The 21597-nt window shown below is 39.4% G+C and overlaps 3 protein-coding genes and 1 long non-coding RNA gene across 4 annotated transcripts; 2 read left to right on the top strand and 2 right to left on the bottom strand.

Annotated features, from left to right (window-relative positions):
• Positions 1–127: 127 nt before the first annotated feature.
• terb1 (telomere repeat binding bouquet formation protein 1) lies at positions 128–9480 on the top strand. Its single transcript, XM_051383432.1, has 19 exons — positions 128–176; positions 259–384; positions 520–651; positions 1191–1322; positions 1473–1533; positions 1681–1799; positions 1930–2058; positions 2144–2296; positions 2400–2531; positions 2667–2792; positions 3282–3424; positions 3506–3891; positions 3985–4055; positions 4146–4223; positions 4709–4927; positions 6102–6182; positions 6410–6469; positions 6558–6611; positions 9040–9480. Exons 1-19 carry the CDS (start codon positions 140–142, stop codon positions 9066–9068), a joined length of 2268 nt encoding a protein of 755 aa, XP_051239392.1. The 5' UTR covers positions 128–139; the 3' UTR covers positions 9069–9480.
• Positions 9481–11227: 1747 nt separating this feature from the next.
• Positions 11228–14100, bottom strand: LOC127353855 (protein TsetseEP). Its single transcript, XM_051383436.1, has 2 exons — positions 13977–14100; positions 11228–13038 (listed from the first exon to the last, which is right to left on the bottom strand). Exon 2 carries the CDS (start codon positions 13029–13031, stop codon positions 11973–11975), a length of 1059 nt encoding a protein of 352 aa, XP_051239396.1. The 5' UTR covers positions 13032–13038; positions 13977–14100; the 3' UTR covers positions 11228–11972.
• On the top strand, positions 14059–15516 carry LOC127353858 (uncharacterized). The gene is made up of 2 exons (XR_007881377.1): positions 14059–14207; positions 14602–15516. It is a non-coding gene; the product is annotated as an uncharacterized LOC127353858 (long non-coding RNA).
• Positions 15517–16178: 662 nt separating this feature from the next.
• si:ch211-127m7.2 (uncharacterized) lies at positions 16179–17553 on the bottom strand. Its single transcript, XM_051383439.1, has 3 exons — positions 17304–17553; positions 17102–17204; positions 16179–16687 (listed from the first exon to the last, which is right to left on the bottom strand). The coding sequence occupies exons 1-3, from the start codon at positions 17405–17407 to the stop codon at positions 16325–16327; spliced, it is 570 nt and encodes a 189-aa protein (XP_051239399.1). The 5' UTR covers positions 17408–17553; the 3' UTR covers positions 16179–16324.
• Between the last annotated feature and the right edge of the window lie 4044 nt (positions 17554–21597).

Raw genomic sequence — 21597 nt, 5'->3', positions numbered from 1 at the left:
TATAATATTAGATTAATATAATATAATATTATATATATTATATGTTAGCACAAAATAACGCCAAGTGGGTCAGAGGTGGGGAGGAATTAATGGTATTCTTGTCATTTTAAATTAATTTCAGAGTCATTTAAAGAGTGAAATGGATAAAAGACTGGTTTGCAGCAACGACCGTAATAGTAAGTGACATTGTTTTATTTTGTTTATGTAACATTGAATGTAGAAATGTTGTGTTATGTCTGGTTAAATGGCTAAATTTAGTCCTTCTGCTTTCAGCCATAAAGACAGATCTCAGTTTTCTGCTCGAGTGTCTGAAGTTTCAGATGAAATGTCCTGATTTGCAAAAACAAGCTCTTCTCACCATCCTCTCAATCTGTGAAAAAAGAGGTAATAGTAACCCCTCAATGCTCTATGTCTTTACCCCATAACCATCTCCTACAGCTCTATCAGTCTAACCATTTAAGTCACCTTGACATAAAACCTTTCCACTGTCTGATTCACTTTAACTTTGTGTTATTTCAGAGGACACTGTGGACATGCTGAGAGAAATGGGAGGTGTGGCATTTGTGTATAACCTCTCCAAATCCAGTATCGTTCATTCAGGCGTTAAGGAGACTGCACTCTTTACACTTGGCACGCTGGCAGAAGCCAATGGTAGGCATGTGTGGTGTGTGATTGTTGCTGAATCCCAGTTCAGGGGTGCATCTTGGTAAAGGATGCAGTCCAGAAAGTTGTGTCCTTTGCAGCAGTTGGAGCCTCTAATGTGGACGTCTTCCAAAAACTGTGGATCCAATTTAGGTGGTCCTTGTCAACTTGTAAAGTTTCTAACTTCCCGCCAGTAACAGCTGAAAAAGTGGAAAACATATGTGATAAACCTGGGCGGTAGAAAAAAATTATAGTTAACTGGCAAACACTACTACGTTAATGTTAATCTCTACCATTTTTCTGTAGATTGAGGCAAACTGAAAGCTGCAAAGGACACAAATGTGGGCATTTGAGCCTGTGGTCCTGAATTGAGATGCAGCATAATGTGTATTTTATATTACCACTACCAGTGTGCAACAAGCCTGTGTACATATGTGAATAATATCACTCTACTGGTGTAATGTGGTATTTTTGCCCTGCAGGTCATTCTAACGTTAATGTTAAGTTTTACATATTCATAAAACATTACTTATCTCTCCCTCTGGTAGTGTATTGCAAGAACTCTCTCAGCAGAAAGGAGACATTTGCAGAGGTTGCTGGTTGGTTGATGAAAGAAGACATCCCACTGACACATAAGAGAGTGTCTGTCTATTTGCTGTCCGTGTTGGTTGCCAACAACAGTAAGATCAAGGCTCTTCAACTGACATAATGAGTTAATGTTACAGGATCAGTTTTTCCATTTTTGAGCTATTCTGCCACTTGACTACAAGCTCAAAGCCATTTCATATATGCAAAACCTTTGTAGCCCTGGTGTCTGTGTGCCATTGCAGAATCAGGACAGACTTTAGCCCAAACCACTGGCTGCCTGGATATTCTCCTGCACCTCTTCAGGTACTTTACAATTCTAAACACTCTGTAATCTCATGTAGACAGTCAGTCACCCTAAGGTTAAATAAGTATGCCAGGAATTTGATTTAAAAACCCCACTCACGTGAGCACATACATATACAGTAAGTGTAATAGTATTTATTTTTGCAGGACCGCTTTCCCCCTCTCAACAGAGCCTACTTTGAGAGCAGCTAATGCTACTCAAACCTACCAACTTTGGGCATCTGTGTCTAGTGCTCTCTGTGGATGTGTCAACAACCCACAGAATGGTAATGTCACCTGTGTATTTGATCTTGTACTAAGCAGTTAATATCAAAAACCTTCATGCTCTTGCCATCTAGGCGACTAGTAAGAGCAAAAAATGTTTCCGCTTAATTGTGTGTTTCTTGTGTCTTCCAGAGGAGGGTCAGCGTGTTTGTGTGGCAGCCTTTCCCGTAATAAAAATCTGGCTTCAGCAGATTGCTTTGCCACACACTGAGATTTTTCAGCCCATATGTTCCTTCATAGCAATGACAGTTGCCAACAACTGTAAGTGAAAGAGACAGAATGGATGTGCTGTAAAAACATCAACATAACATCTTATTAAATGTTGATCATACATTTGTTTTTGCAGCCTGTGTCCAGGAGAGTTTTTCTGCCTCAGGTTGTCTGGACACCCTCAGTCTTGCACTGGTTCGTCTGGCTTCTGCAGCAGATACAAGCTTGTTGTCTTGCCAGCTTTCTGTCACTATATCCAAGACCTTGTCAGCTTGCATCACAGATAACTGTGCGTATCACTCTCACACACATACACACACCTCTAACAGTTCACTTGAACAACAATCAACACACAAGTGTTTCCTTCTCCATTCACGTTGTATTCTTCGTAGCTTTTCTGGCTTCAGGTCTGGCTCAGTATGGCGTGGTTTTCCACCTCTTCTTCCTGCTGGCTAGCCCACACCTGGAACCTGAGGACAGGCTCTCTGTTTTACTCACCCTGGGCCACTGTACTGAGGCCTCTGGTAAGACTGCACAGTAGCATGCTGTTTGGGTCTAATATTTTCTGGTAGTGTTGGACTGAATCCAAAGTGGTCCCCACTGCTTCAGCAGTCTTCCTTTCTTTGATAGTACAACAGTGTGTTACTTCCTGTCTGTAGAGGAGCATCAGTCCCAGTTGGTGCAGTGTGGAGGCCTGCCTTTTATCATAACCCTTCTCACTGAGGATATAAATGAGGAGGTTAGGAAGGCTGCTACATTCATATTGCAGTCCTGCAAACCGGCCCGTAAGTTAAAGCAGTCTTGTTTATATCGTATGTAACTATTATTACAGTAATTGTAGTTTTAACATCTAAGATGGACTCTTTTAAGAATCATAAGCATAATGATAATAATACACCAATGCCAAAAACAGTTCATTTTCTACCTACATTTACTAATGGATAAGTATAAATTTAACTTTTGACACATTAAATAATTTAAATGAGCTTTCTCACTCTTGCATACAGTATTAAATAAAAATGACAGATACTGTGAAGACCCGAAAGTTCACTCCTTCTATAACCCATAATGTTGTTAATGTGTTGGTTTTAGCAGTTTTAGCATTCCCATCACTTAACTCCTGCGTACTTAAATTAGTTGATTAGATTCGTTCCCTTTCTCCGAGAATGAAAGTGAGCTCAAATGAACAAAGAGAATGAAGTGATTGAATAATACGTGAGCTGGATGTAGAATATGGAGCTCTCATAACGATTTGTTTGTCTTTGTCTGTGAAGTCATGTCCTTGGGAGTGCCTGGTCTGATATCGAGACAGGGGGAAGATGAAAACGTGGAGCCCCTTAAAAACATGGAAGGCTTCAAGAGCTCAGCAAGAGAGTTGCTGCGGAGGATTGACCTGCTAGAGAAGAGACAGGCAGATGTACATTCACACACATATAATCAGCAGTGTAATCAGCATGGTGCATAGTGACTCACGATATATGCTTATACTCATCTTTAGGAGGCTATGGCTGAGCAGGAGGACACAGACCCATCAGCTTCAACTGAAGGGCTAGGCCAACTAGCTCTACCTCCCACCTTACCTCTGCCTCTGCAGCAGAAGGAGAGCATTAAAACCATCCCCACAACATATAAACAAACCAGCACTCTTCAGCAAGTAGAAGCAGGGGGTGATGACAACGTTCAACTTAAAACTGTCAGAAACATGATTGTGAATGAGAATGACGGCGAACTGAAGAACAAGAGCTTCAGTGTAAGTATCTGGGAAGAGAAGGCTAAAACGAGTGGAGGGGATGTGTGGTGCTCAGTGTGCAAGCGTACTGGAGCCCTGATGTCTTCCCATCTGCAGGCACTAGAGAGAGGCAGAGAGCCTCATACAGCAGACAAGTGAGTAAAGTTCCTCAGTGTTGATTACTTAATTAAAAAAACAAAGGAAATCACGGCTTTCATAATTGCCTTTTCTTCTGTTTTTTTGTTTAGTCAGTTGTTTAAGCACCCAGCACCAGTGAGGCGATGTGTACCAAAAGAAATCAAATATACTGATGAAGAAGGTAAGAGTCACACTAAATTATTATTTACCTTTATTTTTTTCAGTGTATTTTCTAACATGTTTTTTCAAGTAATGTTGTTTTTATTTTAAGAGCTGCAGGATCGTGAGATGAGTAAGGTGGGGAAAATCCCTGTGGAGGAACACTCACACTCTAATATCCGGTGTGCAGGTAGGAGAACATGATGCTGCCCCTCAGTGAAATGCTTCTTCTACTGTTTTTTAACCAACAGAAATGTGACCTTTTTTAAACGTTTTCTGACCTTAACATGATGATTAAACCAGATTTTCTTAGCTGTAGAGTTCTTGTAAATGTAGGCTGTGGTGGGTTGTTTGGGTCCAGAGAATCTGGGTTAATTCTTTTACCCTTCAAACTTTTTTTCCAAAGTCAGCTGAGTAATACATTTTTAGAGTAATAACAAAGTAGGTCCAGACATATAAAGTTTTGTGCCAGTGCAATGTGTTATTTTAAGCACATTTTGTTTTTCTCTTTGTCCTCTACAAGTCCAGGTGTACTTAGGAAGCCTGGGACTATAAAATAAGGGCACTCAAATAATCTTTATTGTATTTATATGTATTTATTTATACTTTAAGGAATCTTTCAGTTAGATTAATCATCCGTTAATTCCTTGCATCCCTGTTCTTTCTCTCCTTTAGCTTGTGTGTTACCTTTTGAGGAGGTGACCAGTCGCACTTTTGCGTCTCTCCAAAGCTCCTGCCACCACAGCTGTGACATGCACAAGGTTCTGCAGGAGGCCACAGAGCGGTTCAGGACTCGCCACTGCAACCTCCTGTTGAGGAGAGTGGAGCAGACAGAACCTGACCCAGAGAAAGATTCAGCAGCAGCGCCACAGAGAAGCTGGAAAAACTGGAGTGGTAAGAGGCTTCAACATTTGAGAAGCACAATAAATCTATTGAAAAGTAGTTCCAGTCCCTCAATGTGATTGGTCAAAGAGTACATTCCAGCCACACCAATAGTTCCTGTAAAGCACGGTTCATTTTCCACAACTGTGGAGTGTTTCCTAAAGTTGGTCAAAGTGTTGTAGGGCTTTGAAAAATCTGCTTTTGGTTTACTGCAGATGTTTTTTCTGTCATTATAACAGAATTTTAGGTCAATAAATTTATCATTCAAAACAATCATCAAATCGCCAAATAAGAACAGCTAACCAACCAAGTCAAATCAATACAAAAGAAAAGGGACTACAATGAGACAAACTCACCACTGTGTTGAATGAGGTGTTACCTGACTTGTCACTACAAGTCTCTACAGCTTCTATGTGTCCCATTTACGTATGAGTTGTTTTTCACAGTTGTTTTTTTTTCATGTTTGGACATTCACTTTGCAATGCTGAGGTTTGAAAGGTGTTATATGTCAGACAGCCAGTTCACAAAGTGGTACAAATTAAGCATTTTGTATCAAATCGACAGACATTTTCTCTCACAGTTAAAAATCAATAAATCGCCCCTATAGTATTTACTGGTACACGCTCACAATTACAAGCAAATATGAGTGGGTGCATAATCTACTGACTTTTGTTTCGGCAGTTTTCTTTACATTTTATGAGCTCTCAAGTTTTAACATTTTGTTCCCTTGCTCACTATATCGTGGTAAGCCTAGCTTTGGCAGACCTGCAACTGCAACATGTGCTAAATATTAGTGCATTTGGCAGGAAAATACATAATGCAGATATTAAAACATAGGTGTGGGCTACATTTCATACTTTGCCCCTGATATATGTCATACAGTAGGTGCACTGAATTATGGTTATTTTGTTTAACTCATTCTTTCATTGCTTGACAGCATTGCTGTGAAAGGTTATATTAATAACTATGTGTATTAACTCAGTCAAGACAAATGAGAGATCCTGTCTGGAGTTGATTAAAGATGAGAGAACCTTTCAGATAGTAAACATGCCTCATGGCGAGTTTCTGTTTTTATGATCCAATCTATTTCCTTGCCTATTACTTCATAACTGTTACCTTAATATCCACAGTACAACTACTCATAACTACTGCTATAAAATGTCTGATTTACACTCTCCTGAAAAAGATGTCAGCCTGACTCCAATACATAAAGGAGCAGAGAAAGGAAAGAGCTCCCTGCTAGAAGACCACTGGAAGAAGCGCTTTGGTAAGAATTATTCAGCAAGTGTATTTTTATATAGCTCTTCAACACACCGATGTCTTAAAAATCTCTAGGGAATGAGGCTATCTGAATTAATAATACATTATAAAACAAAATTAAAAGCTATAGGCTGTTGCCTGATATTATTAGATGTACAGTAGGCAACTGAGCTGACATACATGCACAATATTCTAGTGTGTAATTTGGGTTTCTTCTTCAACCTCTTATCATAGACATCACTTTGACTCCACTGCACAAAGGAGCTAAAAAGGACATCACTTTTAACAAGACAGGTATATATATATATGACATTATCTCAGCAACATAACATTTATTGTCGTCCTTTGTATTTGCTGAATTCAACTGCATTGATCTCGTCAGGCCGCCTTCCAGGTCCAAGCTTGACTCCCCTGAAAAGGTCTCATCTTCCTCAAGGTAAATATGTGATATCAGATATGGGTATTTACAGTAGATTACTTTTAAGTGTGTGTGAATGTTATGATTGAGAGCCTGTGGTGGGAGCTGTCCTCTGCAGTGTGCTCTTGGCAGCAGACGATCCAAAGAGCAGAAGGAATGTTGAACTGCAGCCAGTGTTCTCACAGTACAGGCCAGAGCTGTTTCAGAGCAACACAGCTGTATTAAGCTGTTTCACACTCTGTATAACACCGTGTGTGTGTGTGTGTGTGTGTGTGTGTGTGTGTGTGTGTGTGTGTGTGTGTGTGTGTGTGTGTGTGTGTGTGTGTGTGTGTGTGTGTGAGCAACAGAGAGAAAGACAGATTGAAAGGGTGTGTTCTGATGCTTTTGTGTTATGCCAGTGACATGGTAGTGAGAGGAGAGGCCTTAGAGTCTGTCCCACATTGTGATTTGGCTTGTTCTATAATCTGTACTGGCACTACATTCACTATACTGTATATTATAAGTATATATTTATATATTTTGGGGTTATATTTGCAATCCATCCCCCTCTTTTCCTCCTGCTTTCCAATTTTTCTCAGTCAGACTTGAGTGTGAGATAAGTTGCTGTAGTGTTGCAACATGGAAGCAGAAGCACTGTTGTGGATTACAGTCTTTCTGTGCTGTCAGGATGAGATTTACTGTATGTTTTTACCTCTTAGCCAAATGAATTTTCCAGTGCTCACTTTGTGTCGGTCCACACTTTGAATAGTTTTTTTTTCTTTCACTACACAGTCCACATTTTCATTCTATCTCTGTCTTAATTTTCTCCCCCTTTTTTTCTATCTAGCCTACTCCTTTCTTCATCAGCCATGCTTCTCATCCTTGATGTTTGCACGGCAGCTTTTTTGCTCTAATGAGGATTGTAAATTGTATTTCTGTATCTAAGATACACACACACACACACACACACACACACACACACACACACACACACACACACACACACACACACACACACACTCACTCACACACGGAAACAGTTTCATGTTTCAAATACAGAGAGAAGAGAAGGGAATAATAGTATATGTTGTGCTCTTAATAATGAGCCGAAGACTAGCACAGATCAGTGTTCCACTGTAAGAGTTGGACATTTTCTGTTTCTATTTATATTTATATGGCCTGCCAGGTTTTCCAACAGCTTTTTTAATGCCATTATTTTATATTTTAGAACATTGAAGTAGCAAACAATATCTGAGGAATAAAAGAAGGAAATGTACAAAGAAAAGTAGGGATGGGTTTTGAGTATCAGTTCCCATTTAGAAGTTTCAGTCTGACCAATTCCTGAGAGTTATTTAGCTCTGACACGACTTCCTCATATCATGCCTGCATTGTTAATCCACCACACAAAGGCGAAACTATTTGAATTTATGCCCATATTTTATCAAACCAGAAAACAATTGTAGACAATACATCCCCTTCGTTTACAGGGATGGTTAACTTTGGATACATACTGTAGGTTATTGCTGCACTGTCTCCTAAAGCTAGTACAAGTGTAATACCGAAGGTAAAACTGTACTATTAAAACAGCGTTCAAGGACTATTGTGGTTGTTTTTTATTTATTTATTCGTTAATTACAGGTTTTAGCCGATTAACTACAAAATGAATGTAGTTTACTGTAAGTAATTACGACTGATTTCGTCTGCTTTTGTTGGCAGGCAAATGTTTCCCTTAATTTCAGTGCAATATGAAAATCAGCTAAAATAATCAACCCCTGTTAAGATGCACAGTGAACAATAGGCTGCATTTATTTACTCATCCAGAATTGTGCATTATAACAGGATGTTAGTCTGCAGCAGAGTCTTAAACCAAATATCTGAGCATCCTTGAACACACCAGCAGAATAACTTTCAAAACAGTCCTTGCAACTGTAGTGCAGTGATAATGTAACTTGACACAAATGAGATAACACAACATCAAAGAAGTTGATTTTCACAGCATACTCAAATAAGTTGCAACCAGTCTGGATTATGGGAAAAGATGGGAAACTGTGAGATGCTTTGGAGAATGGCTGGCAGTAATTCACGCAATGTGTTGTTAATTGGGTGAAACATCAGTACGGTCTATGAAAATGAGTCATTATTAACGGGCATACGTAGCACATGATTTTTAATAGGAATAACTAACTGAAAGAAATATGTTTTGCAAGCACATTTTTTTCTATTTAATCTATTTTAGATGTAATAAGCAGATCATTTAGTAGTCAGGCTGCGTGTCAGTGGAGAAGGCATTAACAGTTCAAAAGCAGTCAGATGAACTAAGAGGCCCAGGTATTGTACTAAATGCTGTCAAATGCACATCCATACAAATGTGATGTGTCCCATAATCCACACTCTCCTGTCCATCTGACAGACTGTTACTCTTTACTCACACGTTTGTCTCTTCTGCCGTTCTTATTATTATTCTTAGAGAAGATAGAGCAAAGACTTCAGCTGTGAGGAGATGCGCTACCTACCGGAGTGAAGAAATACAGTTTCTCCTGGAACTTTATCTTCTCCTTATAACTCTCCCAGCCTGGATGCACTAATGTTGGCCTGGCCAAGAAATACGCACAGCTAATGGCAACAAGAGAAAATCTCCTTTAAGAAGTTTGATATTTTTCATCCTAACAGCCAAACTGCATTCAGATTAACAGCAGTTTGACTACTGTTTCTTTTCCTTCAAACCTTCCCTCTCTTCAGTTCAAAACACAAAGAGGCATTTACTTCGTACATTTATAATATATTCTACTGTGTGTGTGTTTACTTCAGATATTCATAATATATTGTACTGTATTTATATGGATTTGTAGCACTTTGGTGGATATTGTTCATTGTTTCTTGTTATTAAAACAGATGTTTGAGATTCTTACATTTTTTGTCAGCGTCTTCTCTGTCAAAGACATTTTCAGATTTGATTATTGCAAACAGGATTTCATAAATCTTTTTAAATTAGAATGTAGCTGTCACTATTTACTGTATGTTTGTAGTGCAAAGTGTCACTTGAGACTAATCAGGTTAAGGGTGAATTGTGCCAGTAAATTAGATGTATAACCTTTGAGGTACATTTTAAAGTTGTTTTGGTCTAGCACCACGTATTTATGAATCACCACCACCGTGTTGTCACATGTACGTCTGCCAAATTTGATTGCGACAGCACACTGTGTCTATCACTTGTGGCGGTATAAAGGCCTATCCCTAAACACTACGGCAGGAATTTCTACCAATTCTGTAGAATTCATAACTGTTTTTTAGGCCAAGTCAGATTTGCTGTGTACTTGTTTGGATAATATTGTAATGTTCAAAGAATAATAATTGTTTTGTTTTTCCACATAATCAACATGTAAAAAGTAATTTTTCAGCATTTATGGTCCAGAACAACAGAAATTACTAAGTTTGGAACATTTGGGTTTTTATTTCTGATTCACTGCACTTATGCTTATACAACAAATATTATATGTGTGTTACTTCCTTGACACGCGGTGCCATGGAAACAAATAGAAAGTTATGTTTTCTTCGTTTTTGTGCTGTGGCCATCAAAGTCCAAAGCGAGACAGGAAATCAACAAAGAGAGGGGGGGGACTCAAGGCCAGCACTTTTGTTTATTGAGCTGAAAGCCTCTGGTATGACAGGAATCACAAATAGTCCAAATCATGCTGTTTATCTATTCTCAGTGTGCATCAAGAAGCAGCTCAGTCTGCTAACTGTATCCTTTACTAAAGGCTAGCCTAACTGAGATCACTGTCTGAAGTGTGCCTCTCCCACTCCAAAGGGATTCATCAGTGTGGTGCCAAAACCATGGGATATTTGCCATGCCCTGAGGCTGTTAAAGTTAGGTGTGACTGGACAAGACAAAATGTTTGGGAGTGGGACTTATGGATTATGAATTACGGAACTGGAGGAGAAGATGGAAGTGGCGCACCACAATGATTTTCTGATCAAGATGAACTATTGTGTTTTTAAAAGTTAAATGGAGCAGCAGATACATTTAGATGATGTTGCAGAATAGTTCTCTCTTCATTAGGTAGTAATCCTGTCAAACTGGCAAAGTTAATTCTCTAAGTTGAATTTTCAGGCAGGCAGGAGTGGCCTCTCATACCAATGCACTGACTGCTTTGAGAAGATGTTGGGATAGCAATGCAGTGAGGGCAGGGGGAGTGTGGAGGGAGAGGCATGTGAGGAGCAGATTTCTCATGGACTGAAATGCAGTCACACTGAAGACTTTTGACCCAAGCCCCCCGAAAACCTCCGTCCTCTGGAAAGAATGTGGCTTCATCTCTCCCCCCTTCTTCTCCTCCCTCCGCTCTCGTCCTCTCTCCCACGAGACTGTGAGAAGGCACTGTCTCTTACATGGTCTGTGCTGTGTTGCCTGGAATTTGATTTCCATGTGTACACTGTGTCCCATCATGTACCAATGTGTTGTTATGGGGCGAGCCTATAGCTAATGGAGTTTCATAGCCTCGCGGCTAATGAATGCTCGATGCTGATGGAGTATCACGCCAACTCACCTTTATCTTCATCTGCTAGCTTTTCCTCATTTCCATTCTGAAAATCCCCAACATATGCTGTATCTATCCAATATTTCTGCTAGTTAAAAAAAAACACATGACCATAACACATGTGGAATAATATTTTTATTTTCACAAGCAAGCCACTACTTGGGTTAAAACAAATCACATTATTGTATTGAAAACACAATAAAATGATGATCACACCTGTTAGAGGAATACTGCAAGGTCCAAACATGTTAGGACATAAATGTTTTCAGACTCTTGTATCCTGCCATATAGCGGTATGCACATACTATCTCCATCTTTGGTTGCATTGCTGTTGTCCCTTGCCTGTCATTTCCCATCCACCTAAAAAGATTTGTACTTTTCTCTTTGTACTTGATCAACATGAAAAAAAAATAATAAAAAAATCACACGTCCCTTGTATAGGGTTGTTATATAGCAATGCCACCTTCAAGTCCCTACAAGAAATATGTTTAAATTCTTGTTTGAATCTTGTTGAATTTGCATAGAGAAAGATCTCTGTTGTCCAACAATACACACAAGTACACTCATATCCCCTGTGGTGTTTCAGCCCCTTTACCCCTCACCCACACACCTGCAGGTAGTATAAATGTATCAAAAACATATATGTATGACTTTTTTTTGTGTGAGACAAAACATCTGTTTTTTCCAGAGTTCATTTGGCACATGGGTTCATTTAGAAAGAAAAATAACTGTTTGCCTTTATTACACCTCTGAAGGTATAAAAAATACATTGCATCTGCGATTCTTTCAGATTTCATGTAAAGGGTTAAGAAGGTTTCACAGAAATATATCCATTCACTTATTTCATAAATCCTCCTCCTTGGATTCACATCAGGTCAGTGGAAATGCTCATGTCTGTGATGGGAGTGCCATCGGGGATCTTGACATCATTGGGAATGAGGTCAGCGACAAGGTCATTTCCTTTCAGCTCTAAGTTCTGTAGAAGTTCGCTGACACTTTCCTCGTTGACGTTGCTCACTAGCTGCTCCAAACTCCCTGCAGCCTCCACCTCCATCTGCTTTTCCAGAGATTCTGATGTTTCCTCAGACTTCTCCGGCTCAAGTGTGGAAATCACAGAAACCTCAGCACTGTCTTGGCACTCCTCAGTCACCAGGATGTCTGAGGGCTCGTCTGCACTGTCTGGGGCAGGGATTGGAGCTGGGGAGGGAGGAGTGTTAATAGGTTGGGAAGTTGCATCAGGGACAATCAAAGGGAGTGAGGAAATCACTGGCTCAGGGAGAGACTCTTGGGTAAGCATGTCTGTCTGCTGCTCCAGAGCTTCAGCTGGGGCTGGTATTGACTCTGAGATGGGCTCAGGGACTGCCTCAACTTCTACCTCTGGAATTGAGGTGGGCTCGGGTTCGGGAACAGGTTCTGGAGCTGGCTCTGGTGTAACCTGAGCTTCAGCAATGGGTTCTGGTTCTGCAACGGGTTCTGGTTCTGCAACGGGTTCTGGTTCTACAACAGGTTCTGGCTCTGCAACAGGTTCTGGAACAGGTTCTGCAACAGGTTCTGGTTCTGGTTCTGCAACTGGTTCTGGTTCAGGAGGTGATGGTTCACTGACTGAAACCAGAGGCTCAGGTTGGACTGGAGCTGGGGTTTCCTTGGTCACAGGCTCTGGTTCAGCATCATTTAGTGGGGCTGGGGCAGCAGGAGCCTCTATCTCTTTACACTCTGATACACATTCTTCAGGGGGTAAACAGGCCACTGGCGTCACTGACTCCCCCACCACCACATCTAGGTTCTCTGTCTCCACGGTCTGCGTTATCCCAGCGTCTTCTGCTTGTTGTGTAGCCGCTGGCCCCTCTGCAGTCTTCTGTTCGGTGGTAGCAGCTTCAGCACTGTCGGCTGGGGCGTCTCGCCTTCTGTTGAACCTGTTTCCCATGATGAACCTGTACAGAAGATTAAACAACAACAAAAGGATTTTGAATGATTAAATGTCAAATTCTATGCTTTATGTGGTTTCAAAAGGTATTCAGCAGTTTTTTTCCAGCTCAATATTGCACACAGTAAGATTCCTGTTGCAGGCACTGTATGTTGAGTTGGAATTGATTTTCTTCGAAATTAATAAATATGCAATTGTTCAAGGTTGCAAAAACAAATAAAAGTAAAGAGAGTAACTTTTTTAAAGTTGCCAGGACCCACTTAGCTGGTTGAGCAAAGATTTTCCAGTTTGTGTATTATGGTACATCGTGTTCTCTTGTCTCCTCCCCGGGCTGCATGTACAGCATGTGCTATTTAGTGTCAGGATTTGAGCGTGTCTATATGGTGAATGTTTTTTTGGAGAGCCCACGGACAATGTAAAGCGTTTGATTGATTCTTTCTATCTCGCCTGTTTTGCACTTCATTGCCACCTCTAAGCTCTTAACTCCCAGTACAAATACATTCTGAGCAACTTTAGACGCGCACTGAAAACGTTTGCAACTTCACCTCACTCAGCAGCTCTGCAAAGGAAAATTATGATTTCCCCTTGCTTGCATTTTCTTATTTTTATTTGTAAAAAAATAAATAAAACAAAAAACAAGACAACCACACCTTTTTCCAGCTGTGCCCTCTGTGAGAACCGTGGATTCGCATATGCTGTTTAAAACCAATCAACCATCTAACATAATGACATGACAGATATCCCCATTATAATTATCATCAACAATAGAGAGATATTAATTGCTGCTCAAAGCAAAACGAACAAAGAAACTGTTGCAGACGACCCCGCCTCCCTCTCGTGCTGTACAAACCTAAAACCATCCAAAATGTACAAAAGTAAAAAGAAAAAAAAAAATCAACAGCTCCGGTTATAACGTGCAGTTAAAAATAGACAACCGAAACCAACCTTTTGAACCCTTTTTTTTCGGTGCAGTGAAAGTAGATGAAGTCGCAGATGATCTCGCACTCTTAACTTGGAGGAGTCCGCACTTCAAACTGTCTTTCGGAGCGCGCACCAGCCGAGTAGAGTCCCATATGTGCGCCGTGCGCGTCCTCGTCCCTGCGCGCTCCTTGCACTAACCCCAAAGAGCTACACTTCCTGAGGCACAATGATTTGGTCGCTTTGAATCTCGCAAACGTAAGTAGACAACGCCAAAAATGTAACTAATATAATGAAATAATAACACATAATATGCAGCCAATATCAGTATTATCAACTCTGCTACACGTATTCCAAAATAATCACTATTACCGAGCTTTTTTTTTTAAATGATATTTTATTGAATGCCAGTAATTTAAAGTTTTGACCGCAGTCTAATTATAATTAATGCCGTTGAATTGAAGTGTAATGTGATAATGATGGGCACGTACTGCGTTAAACATGCGTGTCTGAAGATCACTCAGACAAGTTCACGCAGATCTGTTTAATTTACATGCATTTTTGTCCATTAAATGGGCTTTTTCTGTACACACACAGAATTATTGTGGAGCGTTTGTATTGATTTCTGTCAACATGAATATTAAATCTACAGGTCAGAGGTCATAAGGCTTGAGAAGGCTTCACTTATGGCTGCTCTCTCTGTGAGGAGATCCTTGGGGTCAAGGCATTCTTTGTGGATTTCTGTGTTTCTCCTGCTCATCTTCATTCAGATGTTAACCTCCCAGGTGCTCTTTGCTGGTGTATTCATCCTCTCCAACGAAACCCTCATCAGCCCCTCTCACTTCTGTCTAATATTTCAACACGGTGAACTGACTTGTAGGGGGTACAGTAGCTTTGTTATTGAAGCGAATGAGGTAAAAATTAACATCCTCATAACAACGGTTACCCTGGGATTATACGTTCCACTGGTGCTTGTGGCCTTTGCCCTGCTGGCCATGCTGTTAGCAGCTTATGCCGAAGATAGAGCAGCACTCTGGTTGAGCATGGCCTGCCAGGCGGCATCAAGCCTGCTCATCCTGACTGGCCTTATTGCCTTTTTGATACTCAATTGGACGTATGTGAGCTGGAAGCACATGACCTTCTGGTTCTATGACTGCGTGGGTGTGCAAGTTCAGCTGGTTTTCACGACGGCACTGACCTGTGTGTCAGGGAGGAGGCTGACGTCTGACTGGAAATAGATGGGTCCAAATAAAAAAGTCACCCTCGCCTCATTAACAGGAACTTGACTTGTAATGCTTGATAAAGGAATAATCACCTTTTGACAATTAAAATATATATATATATTTTTTTACATGTTCTTTGTTATGTTTTCACTAAACACAGGCCAAACCTTTTTTGGGACATATGTTGATGAAAACTAAGTGTTATTACATGTTATTTTTTACAGATGTTACAGATGTTTTCCCTTCTTTTGATAATCAACTGGAACAAGCTGTACTTGCTTTTGAATGCTGTAATTCTAGATAGTGTGTAAATGAACTCAAATAAAGACTGTTTTCCTACTTTCTTTGATATGTACAGCTGGCGGACGTGATAGTGAAAATGAAACAAACAAAAAAAAAAAGGTAGTTGACTAACTGAGTTACTGCTGACAGTTCATGTTTTGAAACTGCTTGTTCAAGAAAGAAAAAAACCCAACTATGTATAAATAACTATATAGCTATTTCCTCATTTTTTTAAGAGGGAGAAACTAAAAAACTACAATATCTAATGAACATAAATTCACACTCAAATGTAAGAGTATGCTCCATGATCTTCTAGTTCATTACCAACGTAAGGCTTTAAATCTGTGGCGTCATGAAGAGAAAACCTTGAGTTGCTGTAAGGAAATTATCTTTTTGTTTGTTTCCACACAGGTACACAGCTGTAGTACAGCGCTCAGTAGTAGAAACTCAAGTGTTTTCCCGTTCTTTCTAACCTCTAACCATTCTCAGGTGACAGCTTCTACCAGTTTCACATTCACATTATCAAAGGATCAGCTCTCAACATCAAAAGTGTTCTGACTTTCTGCAAAATATTTATGCGGAAGAAGGTATACACTGGCATTTACACCTCATTTCGATGCAAAAACTTTGGTCAACTATTGTTCAGTATCAGTTTTTCCACTCATCTACTGTCAGTGAAGCTGTGCCACATTTTACATAGCAGAAAAATCCATTAAAGCATCACTTCTCTAAAAGTTACTTTTATTACATGGTGCTTGTGACTATGTACAGCTCCTCCATAGCTGGTATTCCACTCTTAAGAGAATAGTTTCCATTAAGTGCAAACTTGTTACACAGCTCTTAGTGCACACATTATTACAGTTTTCATCATCAGGTGAAGAAAATTTCTCGCACAAGCCGCAAGGCATCATCCTCTTCCACTGCATCTTTTGGCATCTGTGAGTGCTCCTCTCTATCCTCAGAATCCAGTCCAACATTCACGACACCGCCACGATCCCGAACTGGCCCTGACCTCTGACCCTCGGATCCCTGATGCTGTGGGCTCTTGGCGTACGGGACCGTTTCCACCTCTGTAATGTCCATGTCTGTTTCTGAAACATAGGTCGACTCCAGGGCATCACCACAGTCTGAGGACTCCTCCTCTAAAGCATCTGTCACCAGCTTAGCTATTGTCTTTGAGGAAGAAGGGTTCTCCTTCATCTTAACAGTGGAATCTGCTGCCTTGTCTTCAACCTGTGTGGGGGATCGCTCACATTTTACAAAACAGTTCAGCGAACATCCTGCATTTTACACCCACTACAAAAAATGGTGAGATATGCCTTAAAAGTGGTTTAGTTTCTTTGTTTTACTTTTTTACATGCAAGTGAGCAAGGGGCATCAAACTGGGGCTACGTGCAAGCTTACAATAAGTGGACAAAATATGTTTTGGATAGTAAAAATCCTCTGCTAGAATCAAAAAATGATTTTAGTTTCACATATATATTGCTTTAAATTTACATTTTTACTATAATGTCAACATTCTGAACAATATTGTCATGTTTACTCTTCTTATATTTTATTCATTAACAATAATTAAGTATTTTAGAGCATTTTTTGTTAGTGTGGAAACAATTTAATACGTTACGACAGAGAGAGAAAGTGCGCCACCTGTCGGTCAGTCGGGAGAACCGCGTCCTTGCAGGCAGCGTTGGTGAGATATGACACAGCAGCTTCTACCAGCTCTCTCTCGTTCATACAGTAGAAAGCAGCCCTGAAAACAAACCAGTGCCTATGTGTTACTCAAACCGACTTAAGGACATTCATCTGAAGCATAAAACCGAGACTCTGTCCGTTTCTTTACGTTAACTACCTCGCAGTTTTCTGTTTTCTCCTGCTCTTCAGCGGCTCCTTCTCTTTCACTTTCTTCTCTTTCTTCGCCATCCACGACGGCAGCGACCGGGGCCTTTCCGACATGTTGGCTCTGTTCTGCAACACCTTACATCATGTGTACATCTGTTCGAGGGTTACTCAAGTGTTATCCACCATTAAGAGACGGGGGGGAAATAAACAGAAGGTCTTCTTGGAGGGGTTTGCATGCAAGTCACGTGACACCACGGGCTGCCTGACTCTCTAGCGCCACTTAGTGGATTCACAGTTTAATGCGCCACGAAGTGTGTTAAGAATAAAAGAATCAGTTTTCAATGACAGCAATCCTATTTTTATATTTAATGAGTGTATTGTGCCGTACTAATCTCAACCAGTCCATTGTGTGGCATTACAAATCTATTTTTTTTTCTTAATGAACCCTCAAAAACATATTTTGCATCGTTTTACCTACCATTATATGTGTAAATGTAACATATTTAACTTGTTTTTTTATGTATGTGAATCTGGAAACTAGTAACCAAAGCTCTCAAATAAATGTAGTGATGTAAAAAACTGTAATATTTCCCTCTCAAATGTAAAGGAGTATTGGAATTTGTATAAAATGTGAATATTCATGAACACGTGGCCCAAAACTGTCATATAATTAGTTATACTAAATATACTAGTCAGCACCTCTGGCATTTAGTTACAACCCAACTGTCTTTAGGTTGGGTTGATTTTGAGACTTGGTGGGCTCATAGAAATGTTATTTAAGATATTTAATTGTAATGAGTTTGGATGGATCTTTAACAGTGGCACATGCTCAAATTGTTGTTATTCACATTACTGCTAAAGCTCCTTGTGTCATTATTGCATGTACTCTAGTTAATATTGGAAGGACTCATTTTTAATTAAAGAAAAAAGTTTGTTTATTTCCATCTTCTACAAATGTACCAGCACACTTACATAAACACACACACACACACACACACACACACACACACACACACACACACACACCTGTACAGTTTATCAGTGCAATTAATCTGGGTTGCAGTAGTGTGCTGTGTAATTAAAACTCTGATCATCCAAATTCACATCTCTCTTCCTGGCATTTCTGTTGTCACTCATCTCCTCGTTTGCTTTTACTTACGGTTGTTTGCAGTATTCTGCTTTGATAATATTGTCATTATATTTCATGGCAATAACACAGTTTCCTTAAAATTTTACATTAATATCTGTTTCATTATCAACGCCAACTTCTTGTATTTTTTACTCCCATTTTTCAAGATGTGTTCAGATGATCATTGTTGTTTGATGGCTTTTTTTTTTTATTGTTGAAATGCATTCTGGGTATGTGTGAACATCCTGAAGCACCAATGGCTTCTAGCTCTGTGTCCCTTATTGTGGCCAACAGTAGATAATCCACGCTAGTCTAGTCGCATGACACATTTTACCCCCTCTTTTCTCCCCTCTCTGTCCTTTTATCGCCCTCTTTCAATCTCTGATGTTCAAAACAACCTTGTATCAGACTCTCACTTTCTGTCACTTTGTACCCAAAGCTGCCTTCTCTCACTCAGGCCTTTTAATTATGTCTCTAAAGCCCCTTCCCACAAGTGCTTAGGCCTTGATTGCAAAGACCAGCTTTGTATATTTGACTAAATTAAAAAGTGGGGAAAAAGCAAAGCGCATGTTAACAGCCAGATGCACGCACAATGTCACTTTCCCTAAAGCTCTCAAGTTCAGCACATTTTAGGAACAACAAGTAATCAGAGGGCCAGACTGGTATTAAATGAAAAGAAATCCTCGAAATCTCCACACAATATTATTACTATTATTTACAACAGATAAAACACAGACAAATATCTGTATTGCTGACCTACATTTTTTTATTCCTATAGCGTATCTTTACTTTTTTTTTATGTAACACAACTGGAAAACAAAATAATTTCATTTATTGGTTTAAGTAACTGGTTTCCAGTGAAACACACACACTCTGAGGGTCCCAGGCAATTCTCCTGTGAAGCTGCATCCTATCCATTTCTGTTTAATCACAACAGTTTGTTTTTTAATTTTTATAACTCGTTATATGACCATTCATTACCGTCATTGTTAAAATAATGAAATTATTTATATATTAAGAAATATATTTAAACATTAAAGAATCTTTGAAGAACCAAAAGTGGCACTGAAACCTCCAGGCTTGCTGCCACATCCACAGATCAGGCAGTGCTAAGAAGATTTCTGTTTGCTGATGGAGTAAAGCTTGTCGCTGCTTTGCTTGCTGCTGTATTTGTGGGTCAAACGTGGTCAAAGTGTCTGCTAAACTTACCCACATGAGAGCATCTGCACTGGGGTTTTGTTTGACACTGGTTTGATGTTGATGTTGAGATTTTAATTCATCTTAATATGCCATATTTAAAAAAAAATCTGAATTCCAAAACATACCGATCCATAAATACATTATGTATATTTCCAACATGCATATTGCGAATACAGCATGTACCGCTGAAAACAGAGATTTATTTGGATCATTTGATCAGGAAAGTTAAACGAGTCATTTTCACCTAATCTAATCTATATCTCCTCTCGTTTTCCAGTTTCCTCTTTTACATGTTCTTCTTACTCTGAGGGCCCTAATAGGAAGGACCGGACAACTCTTCCGGTTGTCTTCCTAGGCTTAACCCTGCTTTGAGTAAGGGTCATTACCAGTGGCCATCTGTCTCAGAAACGCTTGCTGTGATTGGCCATATGGCGTAAGAGAGAACAAGATTTAGGAACGAGTAGAATGTTTAAAATTAATTAAGATGGTCATAAAGGGAGATGATGTTATCTGGTGGGAGAGACATAATGTCGTCTCATTGTGTTACCCAGGATCATAGTGCGCGATTATGACTGCACGTCTATGTTCCCAGATGCAGACTTTGTTATAAGTAAAACCTTTCTTTCTTTCCTGTGTTGCAACACAAACAGCTTCAAATGCCTGAGATTAGGCACACACAATCTGCCACCTAAGGAAAAGAGGAAGCAAATTTTACCTTTAAGGAGGCTTTTAACTCCCACTTGGCTTTGATCGCTTCCAAACACATGGGACCCAATTATTCCCAGTATGAAATCATATTCAGAGACAAAATTCAGCACAATATTTCAGCACTCATTCAGTGTGTTTATATACATACACTGTTAGGGGTCTGTGATATGTCTATATTTTTATTTTTTTTACATTTTGGCAACATTTTTACAGATACCTAAATGAAAAAGCACATCACCTCCTGTGCAAATTTTTTTTTTCTTCAGTAAAGATATGTGTGTGGAAATCATCCACATTTCTAGCCAAAAAGTCCCATACAGTTTTAACAACAATATTTACTTCCTATTAAATAATATATTGATGTTTTGTACAAACACTGTGATATATAGTCCAGATAGTACGGTAGATGGAATTGTAGTTTTTGTGCTATTTTTATCAGTTTACATATGCTGCTTTCATCCATAGAACAGATTATTTTATGGGAGAGGGACAGAGAACAGGGCAGAGTTAAGCTCTTCCTCCAGAGGAGAGTGAGGATGAGCTAGTGAGCAGTGATGAGGAGAATGACGTTGATGTGAACCTGGATGTGAGCAGTGACAGCTCAGAATCAGGCACACAGATGTAGAACCAAAGGAAACAGGTTGAGGTATTGGACAGTTCATCTAAGTTGATGATTACTAAATGAAATCTAAGACACTGACTGAGAATCCTTAAATAAAAACTAGGAAATACATTTATTTTTGATCAAGGTAATGATGGTCCCTGTGTCTTATTACAGGTGTATTACGATGTTATTATTAGCATAGATTCCAAATAACAATTGAACTAATATTAATTTAACTATTTATACATTAGGATTTGTTTAGTTTTGTTTTCATTAAAAATATGTGGCAACAATTTACCAACTATCCACTTGAAAATTTCTAAAAGCTTATTTTTCTTATAAGTAATAAAAAACACTTTTAACATAAAAAACATTTATCATGTTTAAATAAGGGTTAAGGAAAACAAATTCCCAGATGACATATATTGAATACCAAAAACAATCTGTTCCCCTGAAAATATGCATTTGCACTAGGATGCATAAAGTTTGGGTGTGATCTCAAATGAACTAAAGACTAGAAGAAGGAAAGGGAGAAAATTAATTTGCATCTAGTTGCATGATGCTAAATGATTTCAAATGGCAGATTAGTGGGAGACAAAGGTTTTCTGTGGGTCTGTTTGTCTAATGAGGTTTCCTTTCTGGAGTTTAACAGCAGCTCTTCCT

This window comes from Dicentrarchus labrax, unplaced genomic scaffold, assembly GCF_905237075.1.
Source record: "Dicentrarchus labrax unplaced genomic scaffold, dlabrax2021, whole genome shotgun sequence".
Lineage (NCBI taxonomy): Eukaryota > Metazoa > Chordata > Actinopteri > Moronidae > Dicentrarchus > Dicentrarchus labrax.
Note: the sequence above shows the minus strand (reverse complement) of the source record. Positions and strands in the feature narration are given on the sequence as shown.